Source organism: Salmo trutta, chromosome 7, assembly GCF_901001165.1.
Source record: "Salmo trutta chromosome 7, fSalTru1.1, whole genome shotgun sequence".
Classification (NCBI taxonomy): Eukaryota; Metazoa; Chordata; class Actinopteri; order Salmoniformes; family Salmonidae; genus Salmo; species Salmo trutta.
The window spans coordinates 43,672,950-43,700,333 of NC_042963.1; the positions used below are offsets into that span (position 1 = coordinate 43,672,950).

A 27,384-nucleotide genomic window follows, 5' to 3' on the forward strand; every position below is an offset into this window, starting at 1 on the left:
TACTCATTACTTCACGTGCTCCTACGTCACTTTGTTTTGAGCCGACATCGCTGTGAACTATGAATGGGGCACCTGTCTCACACCCGGGAGGTAGCCCGGTTCCGAATGCAATTAACTTTCCCCCTTGCAAAACACACATACAACGGGCGCCAGGGTGATATTAATCGAACCCCCTGAGTGGAACGTCTTCACTGGCCTGGGCTGATCCTCGATGGTCTGGAAGGGCTTCCTCCCCTATATTCTCCTTCTTCCCATCTGCACATAACAGTTGAAAGCAAATACCTGGTAGTAGGCATCATTCACTTAAAGGGCATATTGCCACTTTTCAACCTCAAAGCATCCTTTGCCCATCCAACTACCTCATCCCCATACTGCATTTATTTACTTATCTTGCTCCTTTGCACCCCAGTATCTCTACTTGCACATTCATCTTCTTTATTCTTGGCCAGGTTGCAGTTGTAAATGAGAACTTGTTCTCAACTAGCCTACCTGGTTAAATACCAGTGAAATAAATAAATAAATAATATTCATTATTTCTGGCAACATCCCAGTGTCTACAGTCGTGGCCAAAAGTTTTGAGAATGACACAAATATACATTTTTACAAAGTCTGCTGCCTCAGTTTGTATGATGGCAGTTTGCATATACTCCAGAATGTTATGAAGAGTGATCAGATGAATTGCAATTAATTGCAAAGTCCCTCTTTGCCATGCAAATTAACTGAATCCCCAAAAAACATTTCCACTGCATTTCAGCCCTGCCACAAAAGGACCAGCTGACATCATGTCAGTGATTCTCTCGTTAACACAGGTGTGAGTGTTGACGAGGACAAGGCTGGAGATCACTCTGTCATGCTGATTGAGTTCGAATAACAGACTGGAAGCTTCAAAAGGAGGGTGGTGCTTGGAATCATCGTTCTTCCACTGTCAACCATGGCTACCTGCAAGGAAACACGTGCCGTCATCATTGCTTTGCACAAAAAGGGTTTCACAGGCAAGGATATTGCTGCCAGTAAGATTGCACCTAAATCAACCATTTATCGGATCATCAAGAGCTTCAAGGAGAGCGGTTCAATTGTTGTGAAGAAGGCTTCAGGGCACCCAAGAAAGTCCAGCAAGCGCCAGGACCGTCTCCTAAAGTTGATTCATGCCTCCAAAAATGGAGAGCGACTTCTTGGGGTTGTGGATGGTTGGCGAGTGAACTGTGTTCAAACCCAGCAAGTGTAACATGGGGGATTTGAATTAGTATTTGAATACAATGTAGCCTTATAATGCCAACTTTTTTTATTATGAAGAGAGATCCCATGTCAGAGCAAAAGTAATAAAAGCACAGAGAGGAAGGACAAATCAGAGAACTACATCAGCAATGCAGCAATAATTTATTTCAAGTCTTGGTTTACAAATGCTAAAACAGATCTTCCATATTAAAAACCCATCAATATGTCAAATATGTACAAGACAATAGTTCCATGCGTTAACTGATGAAGCAATTGATTTAACTCACTCACAAACAAACAAAAACAATGTTTTGCAACACTCATGGGAATAGGTGGCCAGGAACAAGGAGAGAAGGTTTCTGTGGACTATACTTATGGGGAATCCCAAACCACCCCCTCACCCTTACCAACTCATTCAGAGGACCCTCTGTTATCAAGTGTGGCTGACGAAATGCTGACTTCCATCGAATGGCGAGGGGATCAATAAATCCATTAACTTTGGGACACACTCATAACTTGAATGATGCAATTCATATTCCACATTTCAATAAAATATGCATTAAATTCAAATTAACAATTTCCTGCTGTCATTTTGCAATGTGTCAATTTCACACTGTCATTTTTGTTTTATGTCAAGCCTTGTAATCAGACACAAACAACCCTACATGTCATATAATTAGTCACTCCTCTCAATACTTTTGAATGAAATTGAGCAAACTCCAAACATATCACAGTGCATGTTGATGTTGGGATAGAACTTCACTTTGGAGCCTGCAGTCTTGCTGGCTAGGTCAAAATGGCTATCGGAGGATTTAATTAGCACCTATATCCTTTAAAATATATTATTATTATTATTATTATTATTATTATTATTATTATTATTATTATTATTATTATTATTATTATTCCTCAGCTTTGAGCCATGCATTACTACACATGCCAGGAAGGTGGTCACATCTTCCCTAAACGATAGGAAAAGTCTGGCTTTTATACTGCTGGAAATTTTCCCACCCTTGATTACAATTCACAACACCTTGGACTGTCAAAGGCCATAAGGGGGCATTCAAGAACGCCACCTTTTACACAAGGGTCATTGCACCGCCACTGTTTGCTACAAGATACAAAGGCTCAATTTATTTGATGGTATAGATACAATGTTTTAGTTCTAACAAATCATCAAAATTCATCAGATATTGGCCTAATTCGGAGAAAACGTTGCTCAGTAGGCCACATATCAGAACTTTTGAAGCAGTTGTGGATCTTGAATACACCCCACTTTCATTTGTCAGTTGTGAATGACGTAAACCGAAATAACGGGCGCGGTGTTTGAACGTTGACAGTGTTCCAGAGAAACAAAGTAGCGAACCGCATAACATTTCATGCACAGTCCTTGAAACAGTTTCAAAGTAACTAATTTAAAATGGGTAGAAGAAGAAGCAGCACATTCCCAATTAAAAGACGCGCTACTGAGAGTTTGGGGTTTGACGAATTCGGGTTTGCCCAAACTAAAAGAAAGGACCAAAAACTTCAACACCGATGTCACGATTACAGGTAGGATTATTTACATTCAGTTGCATTTCATTAATGACCATCAAGGTTTAAGATTGGATGTAGGTTTATCAACAATGTTTTTTAGCCTGTTTTTGTTGGACAGGACTAGACTGGATGTTGCCCTTGATTACGACCCTCAGTTCCATTGTTCAAAGGCGTATTCTGTAGGGGGAGTTTTAAGATCTCCGATGCTCGTTCTGAACATTGACGTGCATCACTTGCAGTATGGTTTAGGAAACATAAGAACCTTATCTTTCATATCAGCGAGAAATAATAAAAAAAAACGTTTATATTGATACACACCTTGATAGGGTAAATCAAATCACATTTATTTATGAAGCCCTTTTCACATCAGCTGATGTCACAAAGTCCTATACAGAAACCCAGCCTAAAACCACAAACAGCAACCAATGCAGAAGCATGTTGGCTAGGGAAAAACTTTTGAAAGGTAGGAACCTAGGAAGAAACCTAGAGAGGAACCAGGCTCTGAGGGGTGGCCAGTCCTCTTCTGGCTGTGCCGGGTTGAGATTATAACAGGAGATGGCCAAGATGTTCATAGATGACCAGCAGGTTCAAATAATAATCATCATCACAGTGGTTGTAGAGGGTGCAACAGGTCAGCACCTCGGGAGTAAATGTCAGTTTGCTTTTCATAGCCGAGCATTCAGAGTTCGAGACAGCAGGTGCGGTAGAGCGAGAGTGTCGAAAACAGCAGGTCCGGGACAAGGTAGCACGGCCGGTGAACAGGTCAGGGTTCCATAGCTGCAGGCAAAACAGTTGAAACTGGAGCAGCAGCACGACCAGGTGGACTGGGGACAGCAAGGAGACGTCAGGCCAGGTAGTCCTGAGGGAAGGTCCCAGGGCTCAGGTTTCTCCGAGAGGGGCGGAGGGAGAGAGAGGTACAGAGCATTAGAGGGAACATACTTAAATGCACACAGGACACCAGATAAGACATGAGAAATACTCCAGATATAACAGACTGACCCTAGCCCCCCAACCCAAACTATTGCAGCATAAATACTGGAGGCTGAGACAGGAGGGGTTGGGAGACACTGGCCTCGTCCGACGATAGCCCTGGACAGGGCCAACCAGGCAGTGTCTAACCCCACCTACTTTGTCAAAGCACAGCCTCCGCACCACTAAAGGGATATCAATAGATCACCAACTTACTACCCTGAGACAAGGTTGAGTATAGCCCACGAAGATCTCCCCCACGGTACGAACCCGAGGGGGTTGCTAACTCAGACAGGAAGCTCTCATCAGTGACTCAACCCACTCAAGTGACGCACCCCTCCTAGGGATGGCATGGAAGGGCGCCAGTAACTCAGCCCCCGCAATAGGGTTAGAGGCAGAGAATCCCGGTGGAGAGAGGGGAACCTGCCAGGCAGAGACAGCAAGGATGGTTCATCGCTCCGGTGCCTTCCCGTTCACCCTCACGCCCCTGGGCCAGAATACACTCAATCATAGGACCTACTGAAGAGATGAGTCTTTAATAAAGACTTAAAGGTCAAGACCGAGTCTGCGTCTCTCGCATGGATAGGCAGACCATTCCATAAAAATGGAGCTCTATAGGGAAAGCCCTGCCTCCAGCTGTTTGCTTAGAAATTCTAGGGACAATAAGGAGGCCTGGGTCTTGGGACCGTAGCGTACGTGTAGGTATGTATTGTAGGACCAAATCGGAGAGATCGGTAGGAGTAAGCCCATGTAATGCTTTGTAGGTTAGCAGTAAAACCTTAATCTGCCCTAACCTTAACAGGAAGCTAGTAAAATTTTGATCAAGGTTCTGGTCAAGATTTTAGCAGCCATGTTTAGCACTAACTGAAGTTTTTAGTGCTTTATCCGGGTAGCCAGAAAGTAGAGCACTGCAGTAGTCTAATCTAGATGTGACAAAAGCATGGATTAACTAAAAATGTATGAAATGAATTGAAATGTATGCATTCACTACTTTAAGTCGCTCTGGATAAGAGCGTCTGCTAAATGACGTAAATGTAAAATGTAAATGTTAAAGCAAGGCCCCTGAACGCTTTTGTATTTTCTGCACTATGCAATGACATGGGCAGCGACCATGTAACGCTTTTACAACATACAGAAGTTGAAGGGGCAAAGTAATGACACGTTTTTTTATTTTTATTGAGTGACTAGCTTAAAGTTTTCTTAACAGACCATAATTTTCACTAGTCTGACCACTTGCATGATGACGAGTTTCTCACACGACTGGGCTATCTGGGTGATGTTTATTCCTCACCTGAATGATCTGAATCTAGTATTACAGGAACTATAGTCAATGGACTCTCTGCAACTATATTCAATGTGCGGGACAAAATTGAGGCTATGATTAAGAAGTTGGAGCTCTTCTCTGTCTGCATTAACAAGGACAACACACAGGTCTTTCCATCATTGTATGATTTTCTGTGTGCAAATGAATCAAGGTTACTAACAATGTAAAATGTTATATAGCAAAGCACATGAGTGAGTTGGGCGTGCAATTACGCAGGTACTTTCGACACGGATGACACAAACAACTGGATTCGTTATCCCTTTCATGCCCTGCCTCCAGTCCACTTACCGATATCTGAACAAGAGAGCCTCATCGAAATTGCAACAAGCGGTTCTGTGAAAATTTAATCAGAAGCCACTGCCAGATTTCTGGATTGGGCTGCGCTCAGAGTATCCTGCCTTGGCAAATCGCGCTGTTAGGACACTGATGCCCTTTGCAACCACGTACCTATGTGAAAGTGGATTCTCGGCCCTCACTAGCATGAAAACTAAATACAGGCACAGATTGTGTGGAAAATTATTTAAGATTGAGACTCTCCAATACAACCCAACATTGCAGAGTTATGTGCATGCATCCTTTCAAGCACACCCTTCTCATTAACCTGTGGTGAGGTATTCACAATTAGATGAAAAAATACAGTTTTATATGTAAGATGGTTAAATAAAGAGCAAAATTGATTATTATTTGTGCCCTTGTCTCTAAGAGCTCTTTGTCACTTCCCATGAGCCGGGTTGTAACAAACACTCACACTCATTCTTATGTTTAATAATTGTATTGCGTGTGTGTGGCAGGCAATGATGGCAAAAAACATTTGAGAGTGCTCTACCCCTGGTGCTAGAGGGAGTATGCAGCTGGAGGTTGAATGTTTGAAGGGGTACGGGACTATACAGAGTTTGGGAACCACTGATCATGGGTATTACACAAGGTTCAATTTAGTTCCTTAGTTTGGTGGTTAACCGGTTTTTGTCCTCTGACGTCCTTGGGTAGGTAGAGTGAGTCTGGAAGGGAATCTAGGAATCTTTGGGTTGTCTGAGAATTTATAGCACTGCTTTTCATGATCCTTGGTTCGCGTCTAAACAGATATGTTGCGATTTCCAACGTAATAAAATGGTGGTCCAATAGTCCAGGATTATGAGAAAAAACATTAAGATCCACAATGTTTATTCCTCTGGACAAAACTAGGTCCAGAGTATGACTGTTGCAGTGAGGTAGGTCCGGAGACATGTTGGACAAAACCCAGAGTCGATGATGGCTCTGAAAGCCTTTTGGAGTGAGTCTGTGGACTTTTCCATGTGAATATTAATGTCACCAAAAATGTGAATATTATCTGCCATGACTACAAGGTCCGATAAGAATTCAAGGAACTCAGTGAGGAACGCTGTATATGGCCCAGGAGGCCTGTAAGCATTAGCTATAAAAAGTGATTGAGTAAGCTGCATAGATTTCGTAACTAGAAGCTCAAAATACGAAAACAGTCATTTTATTTTTTTGTAAATTGAAATTTGCTATCGTAAGTGTAAGCAACTCCTCTGCCTTTGCAGGATTATCACATCAAAATTGTGATTAGTTCATTGACTATAACTGCCTTGGAAGTGAGGGATCTAACATTAAGTAGCTCTATTTTGAGATGAGATATCACAATCTCTTTCAATAATGACAGGAATGGAGGTCTTTATTCCAGTGAGATTGAGAGGTCCTGTATCAACAAACTCACTTCCTTGACAAATTCCTTCACAACAGCTCTACGCTGCTGGCGCAAGAAGTATAAATCCCTGACTTCTACAGAGGTCACGTCAGAATGACCATGTAAAGCCTTTAGGTGTATTTTAAATTACGGGCTATATGCTTCGAAAGACGCATCGAAAGCGGTTTTTATTGACGTTTCTAAAAGTTAAAACACAGCATCGGGATTGTAGTTTGTGGGCGAAGTTAATGGATGAGAACTGTAGGGAGAAGGCAGACTCCGCCTAGAATTTTCAATAGCTAGACTGGATTGGACATGCGCATTCAAAGAAGAGAAGAATTGTTTCTTTTAACTGACTGTTTCTCCCCCAGTTACCCCCAACTCAACACCCGTAGGGTGAAGGAATTGTGTGAGCTTCTTAGTTACTGGAATGGATCCAGTTTCATCTGCAGAAGCCAGGTATTTTGTCCTACTGAATGTATTATGGAACACCATTTGCAACATATTCAATTAATAGGCTATGTTTAGATTAGACCTTCCTTAGGCAGTTGTTTGCCAAACAGCCTATGCATTATTGACTTGTTTTAAATTGTGCACCTTCAAGTGGTCACATGACACAGTGAAAGTTTATCTTACAACAGACCTGGAACATTTCAGTTAGTCACACTATTTTTAAACATATTTTTTAGGACATTGGCCACATTTCTTTCCCTTTTCAGATTGAACGGTTTATGAGAATGGGAATCCCTCCAGCTTTAAGAGGGCGAGTGTGGAAGTGCCTTCTCAACATCGACAAACTAAGAGAATCCAGTGCTTTTAACTATCAGGTGCAGTCCCATAACCACTGTACATATCATTTTCAAAAGTATACTCTAGACTGGCTCTTGCATTATTGAAAAGCAAAACAATTTTCCTCCTCCATAGCCTACTTCTACAGTGACACATTTAATAGACATAGGCCAATTGTTTTATTTAGTTGTGTATTCACTCAATGACAGAAATGTTTGGATGAGATCCGAGGGCCCCTGGTTGACCTGGGAGTTAGTGAATACGGCATCATCTCAGCCATAGCTACTTTGAATGACACAGAGAATGACCTGGGGTCCAACCAACTTCCCTCCCACTGTCCCCCGGACTTGGCCTACTCCAGTGCAGATGTCACCATCTTTCGTCAGATCGCTCTGGATCTGCGTGAGTTATGGGATATTCTGTAGACCCCCTTTTCTCTGTACTGACAGTATGTTTTCTTTGCACATCTGGGATATGAATGGCTGATTGCATTTGACTCTTATCTTATCTTTGTACAGAGAGATCCTTCCCAACCCATCGCACCCTGATGGGCGAGAGTCCTGAGGCAATAGAAGGCCAAGCCAAGCTCTTCCGAGTCCTCATCGCCTACGCAAAGTACAACCCTAAGATTGGGTATAGCCAAGGTACAGTAAGGGGAGCTGACTGTTTGCAATCATGTAGCGGTATGCACGTAAGCACCAATTTGGAACGATGTTGTTTAAATATTGCTGGGGCTGTTTGATGGAGGCACAGATATATGTATGCAATAACTGTAGTTTTGTCATGAAACAAATCCATTTGAATTAGTTTCCAAGGACAATATTCCTTGTTAATGTACTTTCATGACATCCAAAAACAATTCACCTACCATGCAGTTGGTAGTAACTTTTTAAGTTCCATACTTCAGCCACTTGGGGGCAGAAGAGTCTAAGTAGACATTGAGCTGGTACAGCACCATGCTGCCAAGCTAATCACACAAACATTTCCAATAATACAGAATGTGTTTAAAAATGATCTGCATGGTTGACATTGGTGTGTGTGTCCCCTTATTTTATCCATATTAGTAGTGCCTGATTATTGACTGTTCATATCTTTATCAGGAATGTCATACATCGCTGCAGTGCTTCTTATGCACCTAAGTGAAGAGGAGGCCTTCTGGGCCTTGGGAGTTCTTCTAGAGAAGCCTAAATATCTGTCAGAGCTGTTTGACCTCTCCGGGGAGAAGTGAGAATGTCCTTTCAATGCGTGTCACATTATGAATATTTTATTAATGACATGAAGCAGCATACTTGCTGAAGTACTGTATTTAACCGGTCTTTGCTTTCTAACGTTAGGATCCAGCATCAAGCGATGGTGTTTCACCAGTTCTTCAAGCACAGGAAACCTCAGCTCTCCAAGCACATAGTAAGTGTGAGGACCCAGCTCTCTGCGTACAACTTGTAGTAGCTCTTAGGCACAAATCTCATACTGAGAGGACTTAAAAACAACTGTTATCCAGGGATATCTGGAGGGGAATCTGCTTGGTCACTGAACATGCCTCATGTAGGGCTCTTCTCATCACTCTTCCACTGTGCATTCCTCTCTAAAATCCCATGGCTTTCCCACAGAGACCATCATCATCACTGCAGCACATTGTCCTCAGGGACTGGGTTTTACCACTAGATTCACAGCTGCTTCCCAGTAACAGTCTGAGCTCATGTACGGAAAGAGGGTTGGCCATGTTGGTGTCACACAGCTTTATTCTGGAAATGACAGCAGTAAAAGCTCTTTGCTTACAGATGCCTCCTGCTTTGTCAGAAGGGGGAAGCTGTGGCTATGATGTCTCTGAAAGCAGCTACCCCTCAGCACAGTTTTAGCTAAGTAATGAAATCTTGGTCTGTGAGTGAAATACGGAAGTTCCTTCACCAGCTTGGCCCATCCCATTGCTCTCAGCTCTCTTAAGTCCCACCACCCTCTCTCTTTACCTGCAGCCTTAGGCCCCTTTTAAATGAGAGACTAAACCTCTCTGCTGCTTGACTGTCTCTTGAGAGATTTTCTATTTCTCGGTGATGACTCAGCACGTCTCAGAGAAAAGCTGCCCATTCAGTGCCGGCGGCCTGCGCACCACAGCGGCTTAAATGCACTCGAGTTAATGTTTCTAATACCTTATTTGAAGTACCAAGACCAGCATTTTACCACTGACTCTTGATAGAGCTCTGCTTAAAAGTTTAGTTTATTATGGAACTCAGTCAGTTTTCAATATGCAACTTTCTGTTCCTAAATTCTCTAATTTCTTTTCTTTTAGGAGGATGTAAGGGTTTCGTCCATCCATTTTGTTATGCCTTGGTTCCTAACCCTGTTCACCTCCCTGCCCTGCTGGGACTCTGTGCTGGCTGTATGGGACCTCATCATGTTGCATGGTAATACTAACAGGGCGGTACAGACTTTTGGATTCTGTAAACACTTTGGCATTATGTACATTATTGTTATCATTTTTCACCCTACCTTTTCGCCTCTGCCTCACACTTCAGATTCAGGAGATGACTCCTGCCCTATGAGCTGTTCTGGCTCGCACAAGCTTAGAGCAAGGCCACCCAGCTACATAATATAATATTTTATACAGTGCAAATTGCAATACAGCATATATAAAAATGGATGTGTCTCTTCACAGTCCCTGTTGTGCTGTAAGATGTTCTTTTTATCTGGTTTTTGAATCTGGTTTTATTGCTAGCTTGAGTTACCTGGTGTGGCAGAGTTCCATGTAGTCATGGCTCTATTTAATACTGTGTGTTTCCCAGCTTCTGGTCTGGACCTGGGGACTGTGAACAGACCTCTGCTTGCATGTCTTGTGTTGTACCGATGAGTATCTGAACTGGATGCCAACTGCTTGAACAGACCGTTCGGTACCATCAACACCTCGCACAAAGACCAATAGCAATCAATCTTTCGTCAACTTTGAGCCAGGAGAGATTGACATGAATGTTATTAACATTTGCCCTCCATGTACATCTAAGTGCTGCTCTATTCTGGACCAACTACAATTGACCTATGTCCCCCTTTATCGCACATGACCTACACAACTGGGCTATAGTCCAGGTGTGACAAAATTAGGACCTGTCTGGTCCACTGAGCTGTCAAGAAAGCAGAGCGACGCCTTATCATGAACAGACCTTTTCCATTTGAACAACCATTAGGTGTATATGTTTTGTCCATGACAGCTTGCTATCTAGGGTTACACCCAGCAGTTTAGTCTCCTCAACTTCCTCAATTGCCACATTATTCAATAATAGATTTAAATGAGATTTTTGTGTTGAGCGCATGATTTGTCCCAATAACGATACTATTCGTTTTTGTGATTATTTAGCACCAGACTATTGCTTGTTACCGTTCTAAAACTGACTGGAGCTCTGTTAAAGTGTCATTTATTTTACATTCGTAGCCAACGTGTATGCTGTTGAGTCGTCAGCATACAGACACACAGGCTTTAGTCAAGGTCAGTGGAAGATCATTAGTAAAAACAGAACAATAATGGCCCAAGCCGGCTGCCCTGCGGTACACCACACTCAACCGAATTTGCATTTGAGATGCGTCCATTAAAGAAACCCATCTAATAGAACAGAGGGTTAACTCAACCCTTAAGGCAGAGGATGTAAATCCATAACGCCTAACTTTTCAGCAACAGGTTATGATCAATGACATCAAAAGCTGCACTGAAGTCTTACTAAACAGCTCCCTCAATCTTTTTACTATCAATTTCTTTCAGCAAATCATCAGTCATCAGTGCCAAACATGTTCAGTCCCCTTCCCCATAAACATGCTGAAGGTCTGTTAATTTGTTTTCTGTAAAATAACTTTTATTTGGTCAAGTTTGCTAAGCACTGGTAACAGGGTGTTTGAACCTTTTTTAAAGGGTTCTCTGCTACTCTTGGGCAGCGGAATTACCTTTGCCTCGCTCCAGGCCTGAGGGCACACACCATCTTCTAGGCTTAAATTGAAGATGTGGCAAACCAGATTCGCAATCTATTCCGCTACCGTCTTCAGCAATTTACCATCCAGGTTGTCGATACAAGGTGGCTTGTCCAAAAATGTTTTCAACTCTTCCACATTCCCTTTGCGGCACTCAAAACTACAGCGACTCTTTCATTATTTTGTCTGTTATAGATGAATATGAAGGCTCAGTGTTTGTTGTTTGCTAATCTTGTCAACAAAAAGTTAAAGGTTTGATTATCTCACTATCTAGAGTTTTTATTATACTGACGGTCATTGACTAAATGGTCCCAGATCTGTTTGTGCTGTTTTGCCAGCTGTATTTCTGGTTCATGTTACTTTGTGTCCAGGCCTCTCTGCTGTGTTCCGTACTGGTCTCACCATCATTCAGCTGCTGGAGTCTCGGCTAATGAACCTGACTGACGAGGCTGCCGTGCTACCCCTGCTGCTAAGGGTACCTGTGGATGTGTGAGTGTTACGTCATCCTTATTCAAAAACACAGAGACTTGGGCCCACACAGTAGTTTTAAATCATCATAGGAACCATTATATACATTTTATTTTAGTGGACAGCCATTTTAGTTCTGGTTTTCAATACAAGCATCTCTTAAATAGACTTGTGTCATGCAAATCAGTCAATATAGCGTCAGTAGTTCAACATATTTTGTTGACGTCTAGCGGTCCCTATGGAAACATGGCAAGGGCACTGGGTTTGTGTGTATATAACAGTGGCTGGCCAGTTCATGATGTGAAGCAGTTATCGTATTTGTTTTAATATCTTAACCAAATCCTTTTAATCATTCTCTTGCCTGCCTCTCTTTTGAAGAAATATTTCTCTCTACAATGTTTACTTTGTCCAAAGAACTGTGGATTAGCCTCTTGTTACTGTGGGATGAACAGCATTGAGTCCCTTGAGCATGTTAATCAATGGAGTTTAAGAGCTCTTTGATTTCCAGGCTTTGTTTTATTGGGTTGGGGAGTCCTTATAGCAACGGTGCCTTGCTAATGTTTTGTTGGTGTCCTTGTAGGATTTAGATGGCATTTTAGGGACCTATTGGATGTTTTATTGATTTTGCCCAACTTGGGATTGTTGTAGGTCTCGACTAGTATATTTACCTTGCCTTTCTATTAGAAGCATTACTTTACAAAGCAATATACAATTTGGATATTATTTGAGATTAGTTATGAAATAACTTAAGTTTCTTTGAGGATGTTCCCTGCAAAACAAGTCATTCATTTGTGTTGTTCACATTTGAATATTTTGCCTTTGTGACGGTTGTCAGCAGGCACCGAGCCACATGCCACATTGAAGGGCTCTTGTTTCTAGATTGGCATCTGTGTGCCAGCCCAGTGAGGTCATGGCTAAGTGGTTTCTCTGTCTCGGACCAGGATCCTCTTACGAAAGGAAGAAACAAGCTCCCTGAAACCACAGCCTTTCTGGTCCGTGAGAGTGGGGGGAGGGGAAGCAGAAAAGTATAGGGTCAGAGAGTCATCTATACAGAGGGATTAGGCTATGAGCAGTCAGCCAGTTAGGATACAGCATAAAAACATCCTCTCACCCCATTGAGAATATAATATTTTCAGGAGACCTGATTTAACCCTGGCTTTAACTCAAAATCCTTGGCCATGGTCAGGCTCTCCTATCTGGTTTAATACAGAGTGGAGTAGGTGGACAAGTGAAACGCCAATAGACAATCATCTGATTAATGAAGGACTTTCTTTCATCCATTTAATCTATTGGTTTCTGTCCATCACTGCCCACCCCTTCCCCCCTTATCTCCATTCAGGCCTATTGACACGTCCCTCTGCCTGAGGAGTTGACAGCTCATTTGTTTGCTACCTTTCACTGACAAGCCCACATCAATGTGGCCACTTTTTCACGGTGCTTTATGTAAGAGCCAGCGTGATGTGAAGCATAGGGACAAGCTGTGTCCCAGCTCCAAGAGCTTTTTAACTGGATGCTTTTGTAACCGTGATATACAGTGCATTCGGAAAGTATTCCGACCCTTTCCCTTTTTCCACATTTTGTTATGTTACAGCATTTTTCTAAAATGGATTAAATAAATGTTTTTCCTGATCACAATGTTTTTCTACCCACAATTCCCCATAATGACAAAGCGAAAACAGATGTTTGCAATTTTTTTTTTTTTTTTTTAAACGGATACCTTATACACGTAAGTGTTCAGACCCTTTGCTATGAGACTCGAAATTGAGCACAGGTGCAACCTGTTTCCATTGATCATCCTTAAGATGTTTCTACAACTTGATTGGAGTCCACCTGTGGTAAATTCAATTGATTGGACAAGATTTGGAAAGGAACACACCTGTTTATATAAGCTCCCACAGTTGACAGTGCATGTCAGAGCAAAAACAAAGCCATGAGGTTGAAGGAATTGTCCGTAGAGCTCGAAGACAGGATTCTGTCGAGGTACAGATCTGGGGAAGGGTACCCAAACATTTCTGCATCATTGAAGGTCCCCAATAATACAATGGCCTCCATCATTCTTAACTGGAAGAAGTTTGGAACCACCAAGACTCTTCCTAGAGCTGGCCGCCTGGCCAAACTCCGCTATCGGGGGAGTTGGACCAAGGTCAGGGAGGTGACCATGAACCCGATGGTCACTGTGACAGAGCGCTAGAGTTCCTCTGTGGAGATGGGATAACCTTCCAGAAGGACAACCTTCTCTGCAGCACTCCACCAATCAGGCCTGTATGGTAGAGTGGCCAGACAGAAACCACTCCTCAGTTAAAGGCACATGACAGCCCGCTTGGAGTTTGCCAAAAGGCACCTTAAGGACTCTGACCATGAGAAACAAGATTCTCTGGTCTGAAGAAATCAAGATTGAACTCTTTGGCCTGAATGCCAAGTGTCACGTCTGGAAGAAACCTGGCACCATCCCTACTGTGGAGCATGGTGGTGGCAGCATCATGCTGTGGGGATGTTTTTCAGTGGAAGGGACTGGGACACTAGTCAGGTTCGAGGGAAAGATGAACGGAGCAAAGTACAGAGAGATCCTTGATGAAAACCTGCTCCAGAGCACTCAGGACCTCAGACTGGGGTGAAGGTTCACAGGACAATGACCCAACAGGACAATGACCCTACGCACACAGCCAAGACACGCAGGAGTGACTTCGGGACAAGCCTTTGAATGTCCTTGAGTGGCCCAGCCAGAGCCTGGACTTGAACCCGATCGAACATCTCTGGAGAGACCTGAAAATAGCTGTGCAGTGATGCTCCCCAGCCAACCTGACAGAGCTTGAGGATCTACAGAAAAGAATAGGAGAAGCTCCCCAAATACAGGTGTGCCAAGCTTGTGACTTACCCAAGAAGACTCACGGCTGTAATCGCTGTCAAAAGTACTGAGTAAATGGTCTCAATACTTTTTAAAAATACATTTGGAAACATTTCTAAAACTTTTTTTGCTTTGTCATTATGGGGTATTGTGTGTAGATTGTTGAGAAAAAAACGATCAATTTTAGAGTAAGGCTGGAACATAATAAAATGTGAGCGAAATCAAGGGTCTGAATACTTTCCGAATGCGCTGTATCAAAGGTTTGACTATTGCCATTGAGTCTTAAGGGCAATTCAATTTCGCATGTTTTTCTTCTCCCACCTATAAAGCCAACTGTCATGAATTGCTTCAAACTGATGTGATGGCTGATCAAAGTTGAATGAGGAGGAGATGATTTAAGAACCTTTTCTGTACTAATGTAAGGCCCTTTCTGTCCCCTCCAGTGCTCAGCACTGTGTCCTGCTCCCAGCCCTGTGGAGCACAGAGGTACAGGAGTGGGAGATCAAGTGCATGAACAGCCTGGTGTTGGAGGAGACTGAGGGACACCACCCAGGTAACACACACACACACACACACTCAAATCAAATAACATTTTATTTGTCACATGTGCCGAATACAACAGGTGTAGAAATGCTCACATGCCCTTAACCAACACACATTGTTGTAGTGGTACAATTAAATTACTCTACCGGACTTCCTCCTGCGTTCTGTGTTTGACCAATGACAGGCCCTGACGCTGTAACGGGAAAAGTGGGTGGGAAACTAAAGGTTAAGTGGGAATGTCTGACAGAGTAACCTGAAATGGTCTTTCACTCTGCACAGTCCTCAGTGTCCAGGCCTTATCTGGTGGTCCATGATAGTCATGGATTTGGTTGGGTGAGTCTGTAAGACATTTGTTCATCCTGACTAAATGTCAGAGCTGTTTTACTTGGACCCTGGGGATGATTCACAAACCTCAATGTAATGTATGCGCTTTGTGTTGCTAATTTTGTCAAGACCGATGACAAAAGGTGAAACGGACGATTCTCTGTCGTTGTCCTTTCTTTCTACCCTCTGTTTTTGTCCTTTTCGCTGTGTAGAAAATTGGTTGATACACCATTAAATCATCTGCTAACTCTTTGGAGTTCTTAGTTTTTGTTTTCAGTGATGACTTAAAGCATTTTTACAGGAACTTTGACATGACGACTCACTGCCTTGCCTCTCAGCCCTGTGGGTGGTGCTTTAACCCATGTTACTAATGGATGACAGTGATTTTAGCATTCAGAGATGAACTGGGTTAGGCCAGACCCTTTGTGTGTGTGTGAGAGATCATCATTCCCTCCCCTTCAGCTGCGATGACTAATGCCATCATCCTGGCATAGTCTCAGGCACAGTAAGTATAATCATTTCTCTGAGAGTGAAAGGGCTCCCTGATTAGCTGCTATGCGCTCTGTGCTGATCTGATTCCAGGTCTTACATTACCGCTGTCGCCAGCATGAGCAATACTTTTAGAGAGCCTCCCCTCAGATCTTGGTGTCTGAGTCGCGTCACCGTGTTTGTGTCCACTCTCTTGGCAGACAAAAGGGGAACATATTTAGAGTTATTCAGTACCCGGCTCGACATGCCCCCTCCCTATTGTAGTTTTATCTTCACACCAGACGTGCTGGAATGCCATCTGACACGTGAGCACTGTCAGCTCTGAGTCACCGCCTGGCTCTGACTGGGAGAGACTCCTGGAGGCCCTGTCAGTGAGTCACATTATGGCTGCAAAATGGCTGCCGCAGGCTCTGTTGTCAGTGTGGATCAGTCTGGACCAGGGGCCCCACTGTAAAGCTAATTGAAAGGCTCAGCACAGCAGCAGATTTTACTATGTGAATCTCTCATCAGGCTGTTGTGTGTGAGTCAGGATGAGTCATCCACACTGCCTGCTGTTTAGCTAGCTGCCTCTCTTGCCCCAGGTGGAGAGGAGCTAAATCAAAAGCGCCTCAGTAACCAGGCCTTCAGAGCCAGCCCTTCAGAGCCAGCCTCCAGTCTGTAGTCCTTTTTGACAACCTGCACTATAGATACTATGACACACTGAGGCCCAGTGAATTCCAAAAAGGATGGAACTGTTTTGGGTACACAAGAGTCTAGATTTTTCAGAACCAGTTACATTAGTTTTTTTTACTGGAAGTGTTAATTAAGGTTAGTTTTAATGATTAACAGCACTTGACAGGTCTGTCCATTCTAGAGTATGAGTATAGATGGATGGTGTTTCTCTGACGTGAGTTTTCAGCTGATGACGAGTACAGCGCTCTTGCTTTCTGTCCTCAATGAAGCAGTCATCTCTCTACTGCTATGAATTAATTACAACATTAATTTTGTCTCCTATCCTCACCAACTGTGCCAACGCCTTTATCTTCACTGATATCGTAGACATGAGATTCACCTCTACAATAGCTTGTTTTGAAATATGCATTAAATGGCAGACATCAATATAGACTTAAAGATAAATCATTTAGGTAGTAGTGTGTTTTGGAGCTATGAGTTCTAGCTGCTACCTCCTGTGTTGGAGCAGGATTGTATTCTGCTTGTGTGAGCTAGCTTGCTCGCTGCTCTGGCCCTCTGGTCTGGTGCTAGACCTTTAGTCAGCACAACAGTGATAGCAGGTGTCTCTTTTTCTCGTCCTCTCCCTCTCTCAGCATGTTGTTCCTCTGCTCGTGCAATGACTCAGCTGCTTTCTGAGGCTTTAATAAAAGTGTTGCTAGGGCCACCTTCACCCGTAGGACTGATCTGCACTCCGTTCACCTTCACCCGTAGGACTGATCTGCACTCCGTTCAACTTCACCCGTAGGACTGATCTTGACTTTGTTCTGTCTAAGCAAAGAACCGTTTTCCTGGGATATAATATTTGAGTCTGCATTATTGAGGCGTATTTGGTAACCACAATGAACATATTTAGCTGCAGAATTGTGATATTTTTATATACGACTTCAAGAGGTTAGAATGTGTTTTCCGTGTGTTACCTGTGCATATAAAGATTAGGCTTTTTTCATAAGGTCACATCCATGTAGGGTTGTACAGGTGAATGAATGACCTCTGAGGACATTTCAGAGCTTCTGCATGACTGAGCTGAATGTTTGTCACCTTGGATAAAGTGATATGAGGGATATTTTTTTTATCTGGTGAGATTTGCGCTACACATGAAAATGAGCTGGTTACAAAAATCTCTGTTTGCATTGTACTGTTCTGTCCCTGAGCTAGCAGTGGTATGTTTCTCTGTAACCGAGGAGGTTTGCTGGTTTCAGATCACAGGCCCCGACTCAAGTCAATGCAGTTTTTTATAGTAATTTTGGAGAAATGTTCTATCTCAACTGCCCACTCAGCTAATCCATTGCCCCCTCCTCCCCTGGCCCTGCCCTGGCTCAGCATGGTTGTGATCGACCCCTGTTCAGCTGTGTCCTCATCAAAGTGGTGAGAAGTTGACCTGACGAGCAGTGGCCCAGTGAGGGAGCTTTAGGCTGAAGCTCAATCAGGTTAGAAAGGTGACGTTCCTCCCTGCCTCCAGACAATGCAAGAGTGTTTCATGCTTTCCTACAGCCACATTAAAGCCACTAATGACCCATAGATTTAATTGCCTGTACACTCCTGATGGTCCAAGGATTGATGAAAATTACTCAAATGTTCTCTGGCTTTGTTTTAAGTACAACCTCTACCTCAACTGTCTGAAGGGACAGAACAGTGATCTGTGTCCCCATGGCTGGCTCATCTGCTTCATCTCAAACTCTAAGTGTCCTGGGAGTCACTGTCATTTGTGTGTACTGTAGCCTTGTATTAGAACATCCTGAGCAGAGTACAGTTTTCTGAAGTTAAATTGGCGCAACGGTGCCATCTTTTAGTCCCCCCTCCCCAAGTACTCCTACCTACAGTTCCTTGCAAAAAATATTCACCCCCTTGGCGTTTTTCCTATTTTGTTGCATTACAACCTGTAATTTAAATAGATTTTTATTTGGACTTCATGTAATGGACATATACAAAATAGTCCAAATTGGTGTAGTGAAATGAAAAAAAATAACTTGTCAAACTGCTATGAAGCCCCTAAATAAGATCTGGTGCAACCAATTACCTTCAGAAGTCACATAATTAGTTAGATTGCAGACAGATGGATTTTATTTAAGTGTCACATGATCTCAGTGTGTGTATATATCTAAATTTGTTCTGAAAGGCCCCAGAGTCTGCAACACCACTAAGCAAGGGGCACCATGAAGACCAAGGAACTCTCCAAACAGGTCAGGGACAAAGTTGTGGAGAAGTACAGATCAGTGTTGGGTTATAAAGAAATATACAAAACCTTGAACATCCCATGGGGCACCATTAAATCCATCTTTCCAAAATGGAAAGAATATGGCACCACAACAAACCTGCCAAAACAGGGCCGCCCACCAAAACTCACAGACCCGGAAATTAGGGCAGAATCAGAGAGGAAAAGAAGAGACCAAAGATAACCCTGAAGGAGCTGCAAAGCTCCACAGCGGAGATTGGAGTATCTGTCCATAGGACCACTTTAAGCCATACACTCCACAGAGCTGGACTTTACTGAAGAGTGGCCAGAAAAAATACATTGCTTAATGAAAAAAAGAAATAAGCAAACACGTTTGGTGTTCGCCAAAAGGCATGTGGGAGACTCCCCAAACATATGGAAAAAGGTACTCTGGTCAGATGAGACTAAAATTGAGCTTTTTGGCCATCAAGGAAAACGCTATGTCTGGCGCAAACACAACACCTCATCACCCTGAGAACTTCATCCCCACAGTGAAGTGTGGTGGCAGCATCATGCTGTGGGTATGTTTTTTATCGGCGGGGACTGGGAAACTGGTCAGAATTGAAGGAATGATGAATTGCGCTGAAGATAGGGAAATTCTTCAGGGAAACCTGTTTTAGTCTTCCAGAGATTTGAGACTAGGACGGAGGTTCACCTTCCAGCAGGACAATGACCCTAAGCATACTGCTAAAGCAACACTCGAGTGGTTTAAGGGAAAACGTTTAAATGTCTTGGAATGGCGTAGTCAAAGCCTAGACCTCAATCCAATTGAGTATCTGTGGTACGACTTAAAGATTGCTGTACACCAGTGGAACCCATTCAACTTGAAGGAGCTGGAGCAGTTTTGCCTTGAAGAATGGGAAAAAGTCCCAGTGGCTAGATGTGTCAAGCTTATAGAGACATACCCAAAGAGACTTGTAGCTGTAATTGCTGAGAAAGGTGGCTATACAAAGTATTGACTTTGGGGTGGGGGGTGTGAATAGATATGCATGCTCAAATGTTCAGTTTTTTTGTCTTATTTCTCGTTTGTTTCACCACAAAAAATATTTTGCATCTTCAAAGTGGTAGGCATGTTATGTAAATCAAATGAAACAACCCCCCCCCAAATTTTTTAAAATTATTTTTATTCCAGGTTGGGAAATTTCCAAAGGGGGTGAATACTTTCACAAGCCACTGTACATGTACAAATTACCTCAACTTTTTATTTTAACCTGTACCCCCCCCGCACATTGACTCGGTGTCGGTAGCCCTTTGTTATTTTATTGTTCTTTTTAAAAATGTATTTACTTTAGTTTATTTACTTAGTATTTTCTTAACTGCATTTTCTTAAAACGGTTAATGATTTGGTTAATGATCTGACCCCTTTTTTTTTTTTTTTCAATTTTCGCTTAAAATGACGACCCCCAAATCTAACTGCCTGTAGCTCAGGACCTTAAGCAAGGATATGCAAATTCTTGATACTATTTGAAAGGAAGCACTTTGACGTTTGTGGAAATGTTAAATTAATGTAGGAGAATAAGTACAGATCTGGTAAAAGATGGTACAAAGAAAAAAAAATTTTGGGGGGGGAAATGCAAGAGAAAGGCCATAATGTTCTATTCCAGGTTAGACGCAATTGAGATTTTGGCCACTAGTTGGCAGCAGTGTATGGGCAAAGTTTTATACTGCTCAAATGAATCATTGCATTTCTGTTCAAAATGTTATCAAGATTGCCCAAATGTGCCTAATTGCTTTATTAATACATTTTCAAGTTCGTAACTGTGCGCTCTCCTCAAACAATAGCATGGTATTCTTTCACTGTAATAGCTACTGTAAATTGGACAGTGCAGTTAGATTATCAAGCATTTAAGCTTTCTGCCCATATCAGATATGTCTGTCCTGGGAAATGTTCTTGTTACTTTACAACCTCAGGCTAATGTGATTAGCATATGTTAGCTCAACTGTCCCGTGGGGGGACACCGATCCCGTAGAGCAGGTATTCCCAAACAGGGGTACGCGCAATGCTGTCGGGGGTACACCAAATAAAAATGTGATTAACACGTAAAAAATATATATAAAATCTTCATATTTTCCATCAGTACATTTATATTTTCAAACGGGGCTATACATTTGGGTGAGTTTTTTTTTTCCCGCCTCAGTAGCCTCGTTTCACTGCCAAAAATAAAATGAAACCATCTAGTGTTCAGCGAAATAACAGTGTCAAATACAGGTAGCCTAGTCAAATAATTAACATCCAATCACATTAACTGTTATGCTTTCGCGGGAAAGCTTCACTCTTGTGCAGCCATTTTAGAAACGAACCATGACAATTTGAAAAATAAGCCACAGGAGGTTTTGGAGCGAGAATAAAGATTACTTTCGAGTAGTAAGACATGTATAAAAGCAACAGATACCATTTAATAAGAAGGGACTACTAGCGTCTTATATGGTGAGCTACCGAGTGGCTAGGACAGGCAAGCCCCATACTATTGTGGAGGACTTTATTCTTCCAGCTGCTGTGGATATGGCTAGGACAATGCAGACAATGCCTTCATCAAACAACACTGTTTCACGACGCATCCGTGACAAGGCAGGAGATGTTTTGAAACAATTACTGCTTCACATACAAGCCAGTGAATTATATGCGTTACTGCTGAATGAGTCAACAGACGTGGCGGGCCTGGCACAACTCCTATGGTATGTCCGTTACGTTTATGGGGGGTCAATTAAGGAAGACATCCTCTTCTGCAAACCACTGGAAACCAGGACAACATGAGAGGATCTTTTTAAAGTACTGGACAGCTTTGTGACATCAAATGGACTTTGGTGGTCAAGATGTGTTGGTATCTGTACTGATGGCGCAAAAGTCATGACAGGGAGACATAGTGGAGTGGTAACGTGTGTGTGCAAGCTGTAGCTCCCGACGCCACTTGGGTACACTGCAGCATCCACCGAGAGGCTCTTGCGGCCAAGGGAATGCTTGACAGCTTGAAAGACGTTTTGGACACTACATTGAAAACGGTTATCTCTGTTAAATTAATGTCCCTGAACTCTCGTGTATTTTCTGCACTATGCAATGACATGGGCAGCGTCCATGTAACGCTTTTACAACATACAGAAGTGCGCTGGTTATCAAGGGGAAAAGTATTGACACTTTAAAAAATGTATTGAGAAACAAGCTTAAAGTTTTCTTTACTGACCATAATTTTCACTTGTCTGACCACTTGCATGATGACTCGTTTCTCTCACGACTGCCTATCTGGGTGATGTTTTTTCCTCGCCTGACTGATCTGAATCTAGGATTACAGGGACTCTCCGCAACTATATTCAATGTGCAGGACAAAATTGAGGCTATGATTAAAAAGTTGGAGCTCTTTTCTGTCTGCATTAACAAGGACAACACACAGGTCTTTCCATCATTGTATGAGTTATTTATTTTTTGTGTACAAATGAATTCAAGTTTACGGACAATGTCAAATGTGATATAGCAAAGCACCGGAGTGAACAAGAGAGCCTCATCGAAATTGCAAGAAGCGGTTCTGTGAATTTCATTTAATCAGAAGCCACTGACAGATTTCTGGATAGGGCTACGCTCAGAGTTTCTTACCTTGGCAAATCGCGCTGTTAAAAGACTGATGCCCTTTGCAACCGCGTACCTGTGTGAGCGTGGATTCTCGGCCCTCACTAGCATGAAAATAAATACAGGCACAGACTGGAAAATTATTTAAGACTGAGACTCTCTCCAATACAACCCAACATTGCGGAGTTATGTGTATCCTTTCAAGTACACGCTTCTCATAAACCTGTGGTGAGTAATTCACAATTTTTGAACAAATAAGGGTTTATATGTAAGATGGCTATATAAAGAGCAAAATGATTGATTATTATATTTGTGCCCTGGTCCTATAAGAGCTCTTTGTCACAACCCAGCTCATGGGAAGTGACAAACTCACACTCATTCTTATGTTTTTAATAAATGTATCGTTTAGTGTGTGTGTGGGTCAGGCTTTCAGATGTTGTTTTTGCCATCATTGTGAGTGTGCTGACCCTGGTGCTAGAGGGGGTACGCAGCTGGAGGTTGAATGACAGTTTGGGAACTGCTGTCGTAGAGCGGTTAAGAGCTTGAAAGTAAGCATTTCATGGTAAGGTCTACACCTGTTTTATTCGGTACATGTGACAAATAAAATTTGATTTTATCTCCAGTCACTCATGTGGTTACCCCGAGGAGGACTGTCACAACAGGTTTACCAGAATGGGAGATCTTCTGAATTGGTGCACAAGCAGGGGAACCAGCCTCGGCAGGAGGCCTCAATTATTAATATTTCCTTGATAATGTTTACTTATTGAGGGGTTAAGATGTGCTTGCAGTCCACTGTTTTATGGAGCCAAAGTGCGAACTTGCGATAATGATCAGTCGTGTATGCTGGGCTCAGTACTGCATTTCTGTCTCCTTCAGGAAGTGGGCCTTTATACAATGCAAAGGGCAGAGATTTGATGCAGTGGGTATTCATGTGACTGTCAGCCATCTGGAGAAGATAACCTGTTATTTTCAAGGCAGGGCCTGATCTTCTTGGAGCTGCGTTGCCTCATCAGGTCCTCGGAGGGGATGAAGCTGCCTCATATGTCTGCCCCCAAGTCAAAAACAATGCACTCACACACGACAATGTGCTGTGCAGTCTTATCAGTCTCCGAGTGAGAGGATAAGACCTGTGTATGTCACAGCCTGTCATTTCTTTCTGAGCTGGTGGTTGGAGACTGCTTCTGTCAGCGTGTTGCTATCATAAATTAAAAAGCTGGTAAAGAGGTTGAGTTATTGTCCGGGTCCTTTTTAAAGTGGCTTTTTTAGAATGGAGAGAATGGATGTAAAGCAGCTCCCCCTCCTTGGTCTCTACTAATACTTCTTGGCCCCCCCCCAGTCTGACCCTTGACTTTGCAGCAGACTTGGAGTCCTATTAAAACAGAGAGCAATGTTGGTTTATACTTGAGTGTTCTTATTTCTGTGTGGAGGAATGCACACTGGGAGTTGTTTAGCACCCTGCGAAGTGGGCAGTTTTGGTAGCTTACATCTGACGCGTCTGCTCGTGCCACTTTAATATTTGCTCAACAAACAGGCTGCCAGGAACATTATTAATGTGCAGAAAACAAATACATGATGGGGAATCTACCCTTGGATAAAGACGTCTTTGCCTCATAACAAATGTCAGTCTATTATATGAAAGATATCATAGGTTTTGTGTTTAGATACTGTAACATAGGGAAACAGTAGCAGCTCCCCTCAGACACTTTTGAGAGCTTGGTGTAACAAGTATCAACAATAATTGATTGTGTGAGAATGCAATTTTCAAGGCCCTAGGTGTTTGTTAGGGCTCCAGACAGTTGACAATAAATCTGAGGAATGAGTGAATACATGCGTTGGAGAAAGGTGATCGAGACAATCTATTTGTCCCCCTCACTCTTTTAGAAGAGGCTCTAACAAGGTGATGGGCATCTATTAGACTACCTTCCTGACACTGGCCCATGTGTGATCTGTTCACAGGTTTCTGTTGTAACATATTGAGAAGCAGGGGGGATCATCCTCCAATGCAATTTAGGACCAGGTTTTGCAATTGCCAGTTTATGCCTGGGTAAAGGGACTGTAATCATTTTATTTGAGTTTGGTCTAAGATTAGTGTTCACACAGGTGCTCACGGAGTGTGTGACATATCTGTGAAATGGCGTCCTATGTGGGCTTACGCAGAACTGCATCAGTTGTAGTAGTGCAACTATCGTTGAATTGTTAAGTCTCACAATGTGCAACCTGACTCGCATTCCTGAGAATATTTGGAAAAGGATTCCTACGAAAAGCTTACAGTCCTGCTGTCCAAAAGGAGGAAGCAGCCTGTTTGTATGCATTTCAGTTATAACACTGTTTAGGTCGTGGCATGTAGGAAATTAAAATCCCTTTTGGTTTTCCCTGGTTTTTATGGAATTGATCCAGAAAGGCTATTATACAGATGGAAGGACGAGTTGACTATTCAATCCCTCATTTCTTAATCAGTCACTGAAGCAGTTGAGATCTCTCTAAGTGGTTTGCGTTACGAAAACGAATAAGAGAAATTTGAACATGCTGTAAGATGTTGACCTAACTGACACCTTTTCTATTGTAGGCCTACTATAACTTGGGAGTAACTGGGTTGCAAAGCAGTACAGCGAAACGGAGCTAGATAATCTTCATATAATCACTATACACCTCACTTATTCTGTCTTTTCAGTGGTAAAAACTGACCATGCATTGATACTAATGTTGCCTGGTCTTGTCTACTTTAGTTGTATTGTTTTTTTGTTTTTTTTATAGATAAGTTGACTCAGTTTATGAAAACAATCTTATTAAAAAAGGCATTTTTGTTACGCAGGTAACTACATATTTGGTATTGTTCTGCTGTGTTCCTTGGCTCCGTCCCTGGCTGTTTTGTAGCCGTTGTCCTGTTTTTGAGCTCCTTTTACCCTTTATCAGGTTTCCTGCTGCTTTGGACCTCTGCCCTCTCTTCCACACCACCACTTCACCTATTCCCGCTAGGAGATTTCAACAGCCTGTTTGTACTCTTCACTATCCAACCTTTTAAAGTGATTTGAAGTTTCCCTAAGCTCTGCAAGGTGTTAACGTCTCATGTTTTGGTGAACTTAAGTGGTGTGCACTTCTCTAAACAACCTGATAACCGGATGTTTTCTTTTTTGTTTTACTGGCTCACCACTATCTATTAACCTGCCAGCTGTCAGGCAACCTGTAGAAATGATTGAGTAATATGACATGAACAAGCTGCTGTATCTGTTCATTCAGGGGGTTTACCCTTGAAGGTGGGCTTATTCTCCTCAAATATCTCCCTGACTCCGTTTCCCCACAGGCCAAAGCAGTAGTCTCTCTGTTCTCCTCTGTGAAGGTGGGCTTATTCTCCTCAAATATCTCCCTGACTCCGTTTCCCCACAGGCCAAAGCAGTAGTCTCTCTGTTCTCCTCTGTGAAGGTGGGCTTATTCTCCTCAAATATCTCCCTGACTCCGTTTCCCCACAGGCCAAAGCAGTAGTCTCTCTGTTCTCCTCTGTGAAGGTGGGCAGATTCTTTTGAATGAGGAATCTTTGATGTTAAGGAGATGAGCTAGACTGATAAGATGTCTGCAAGTCCACACAGCTCCTGTAAGTTTGTCGTTAACCCTGACTGTGACCCAGGGTATAAATACAGGTTGTGTTCTCTCGTAATTCCACATCTTCAACTAGACGCCCATCTTTAAATGTTTTGCATGTGGTCTTTGGTCTTTCTAGTGGTCATTTGGAATATAATTGACTGAACTTGCTCTAGTTTCTTAAAGTGATCTAAATGTTATAGCTCACTTGGCATTATACACACAGTAATGACTTCATGTGCATTGACATTCATGTACACTGTCAAGTTCGCCAGCTTGTAGTCCTAAAAAAACAAAAATTAGTTCTCTGGTTCGTTCAGCCACTCTTATGGGGCTTTGGGATAATTGCCGAAAATAAAGTGAGGTTAACACCAGTTTAGCTCTTTATACATTTTGTTCTATGAGATATCAGTCCGTTAACATGGCCTTTTATGAATTATGAAGCCTTTATGTGCTTGATTTGATTATAAATGCTTCAAAATTCAGAAAAGTGAAGTTAGCTGATTCTCATAGAACAAAGCGTATAAGATCTAAGCCTGTTTACTACAGACCTTATTTTTGTCATTTATCAAAAAACATGAATTTCCTCATAGGCTTTCGCCAACAAGCCATGGCCGAGTCTCTTGCCTACAAAAATACGCCATTACTATTACTCTCTATATGGAATATAATGAATCCAAATCTCTTCTCTTACCTGTGGCTACAAATGTCTGTCTTTTCATGCAGTGGGCACCCTGTGGAAAGCAATTCATAATTGTCTTTCCGTTTTTGTGGCAGGTGAAGCTGAGGAAGGATATCCTCCCTGTCAAATGTGGTGCTACATGGTTATCGTTGGATCGTATGTGTTGGTTTGTGTTGATGAATGTTAGCTCTACCCCTTAGGCTGCGCTATATTGGTGATGTAAAGACCGACGGCACCAGCAAGTTTAGTGAACTGCTTTGGCCTTAGGGCACTCCAGTTTTAGACAACACAACAACACCATGCTAATCATAGGACTAGAACACTAGGCTGTCTTAATGCTAATGCTGCAACATGTGCCCTATTGGCTTGACTTTTACAGTAGATTATTTTGCATAATGTAAATTCACAATGTTGGTTAGGGCTACACCAAGCTTTGCTATGACTGTACAATGGCATGTTTCCTAATCCACACCAATGTTGCAGTTAATCGTGAGGTGTAAAGGCCCTTAAAGG

The 27,384-nt window shown here is 42.5% G+C and overlaps 1 protein-coding gene across 1 annotated transcript in view; it reads left to right on the forward strand.

Annotated features, from left to right (window-relative positions):
- Positions 1-2,386: 2,386 nt before the first annotated feature.
- The window catches only part of si:ch211-266k8.4 (carabin), a 47,961-nt gene continuing 22,963 nt past the window's right edge, over positions 2,387-27,384 (forward strand). Inside the window, exons 1-10 of the mRNA XM_029759027.1 lie at positions 2,387-2,766; positions 7,100-7,187; positions 7,448-7,555; positions 7,727-7,919; positions 8,036-8,161; positions 8,618-8,741; positions 8,852-8,921; positions 9,802-9,916; positions 11,834-11,951; positions 15,219-15,328. Of these exons, the coding sequence (XP_029614887.1) occupies positions 2,636-2,766; positions 7,100-7,187; positions 7,448-7,555; positions 7,727-7,919; positions 8,036-8,161; positions 8,618-8,741; positions 8,852-8,921; positions 9,802-9,916; positions 11,834-11,951; positions 15,219-15,328 (1,183 nt within the window). The 5' untranslated portion in view covers positions 2,387-2,635. The remainder of the gene's footprint in view (positions 2,767-7,099; positions 7,188-7,447; positions 7,556-7,726; positions 7,920-8,035; positions 8,162-8,617; positions 8,742-8,851; positions 8,922-9,801; positions 9,917-11,833; positions 11,952-15,218; positions 15,329-27,384) is intronic.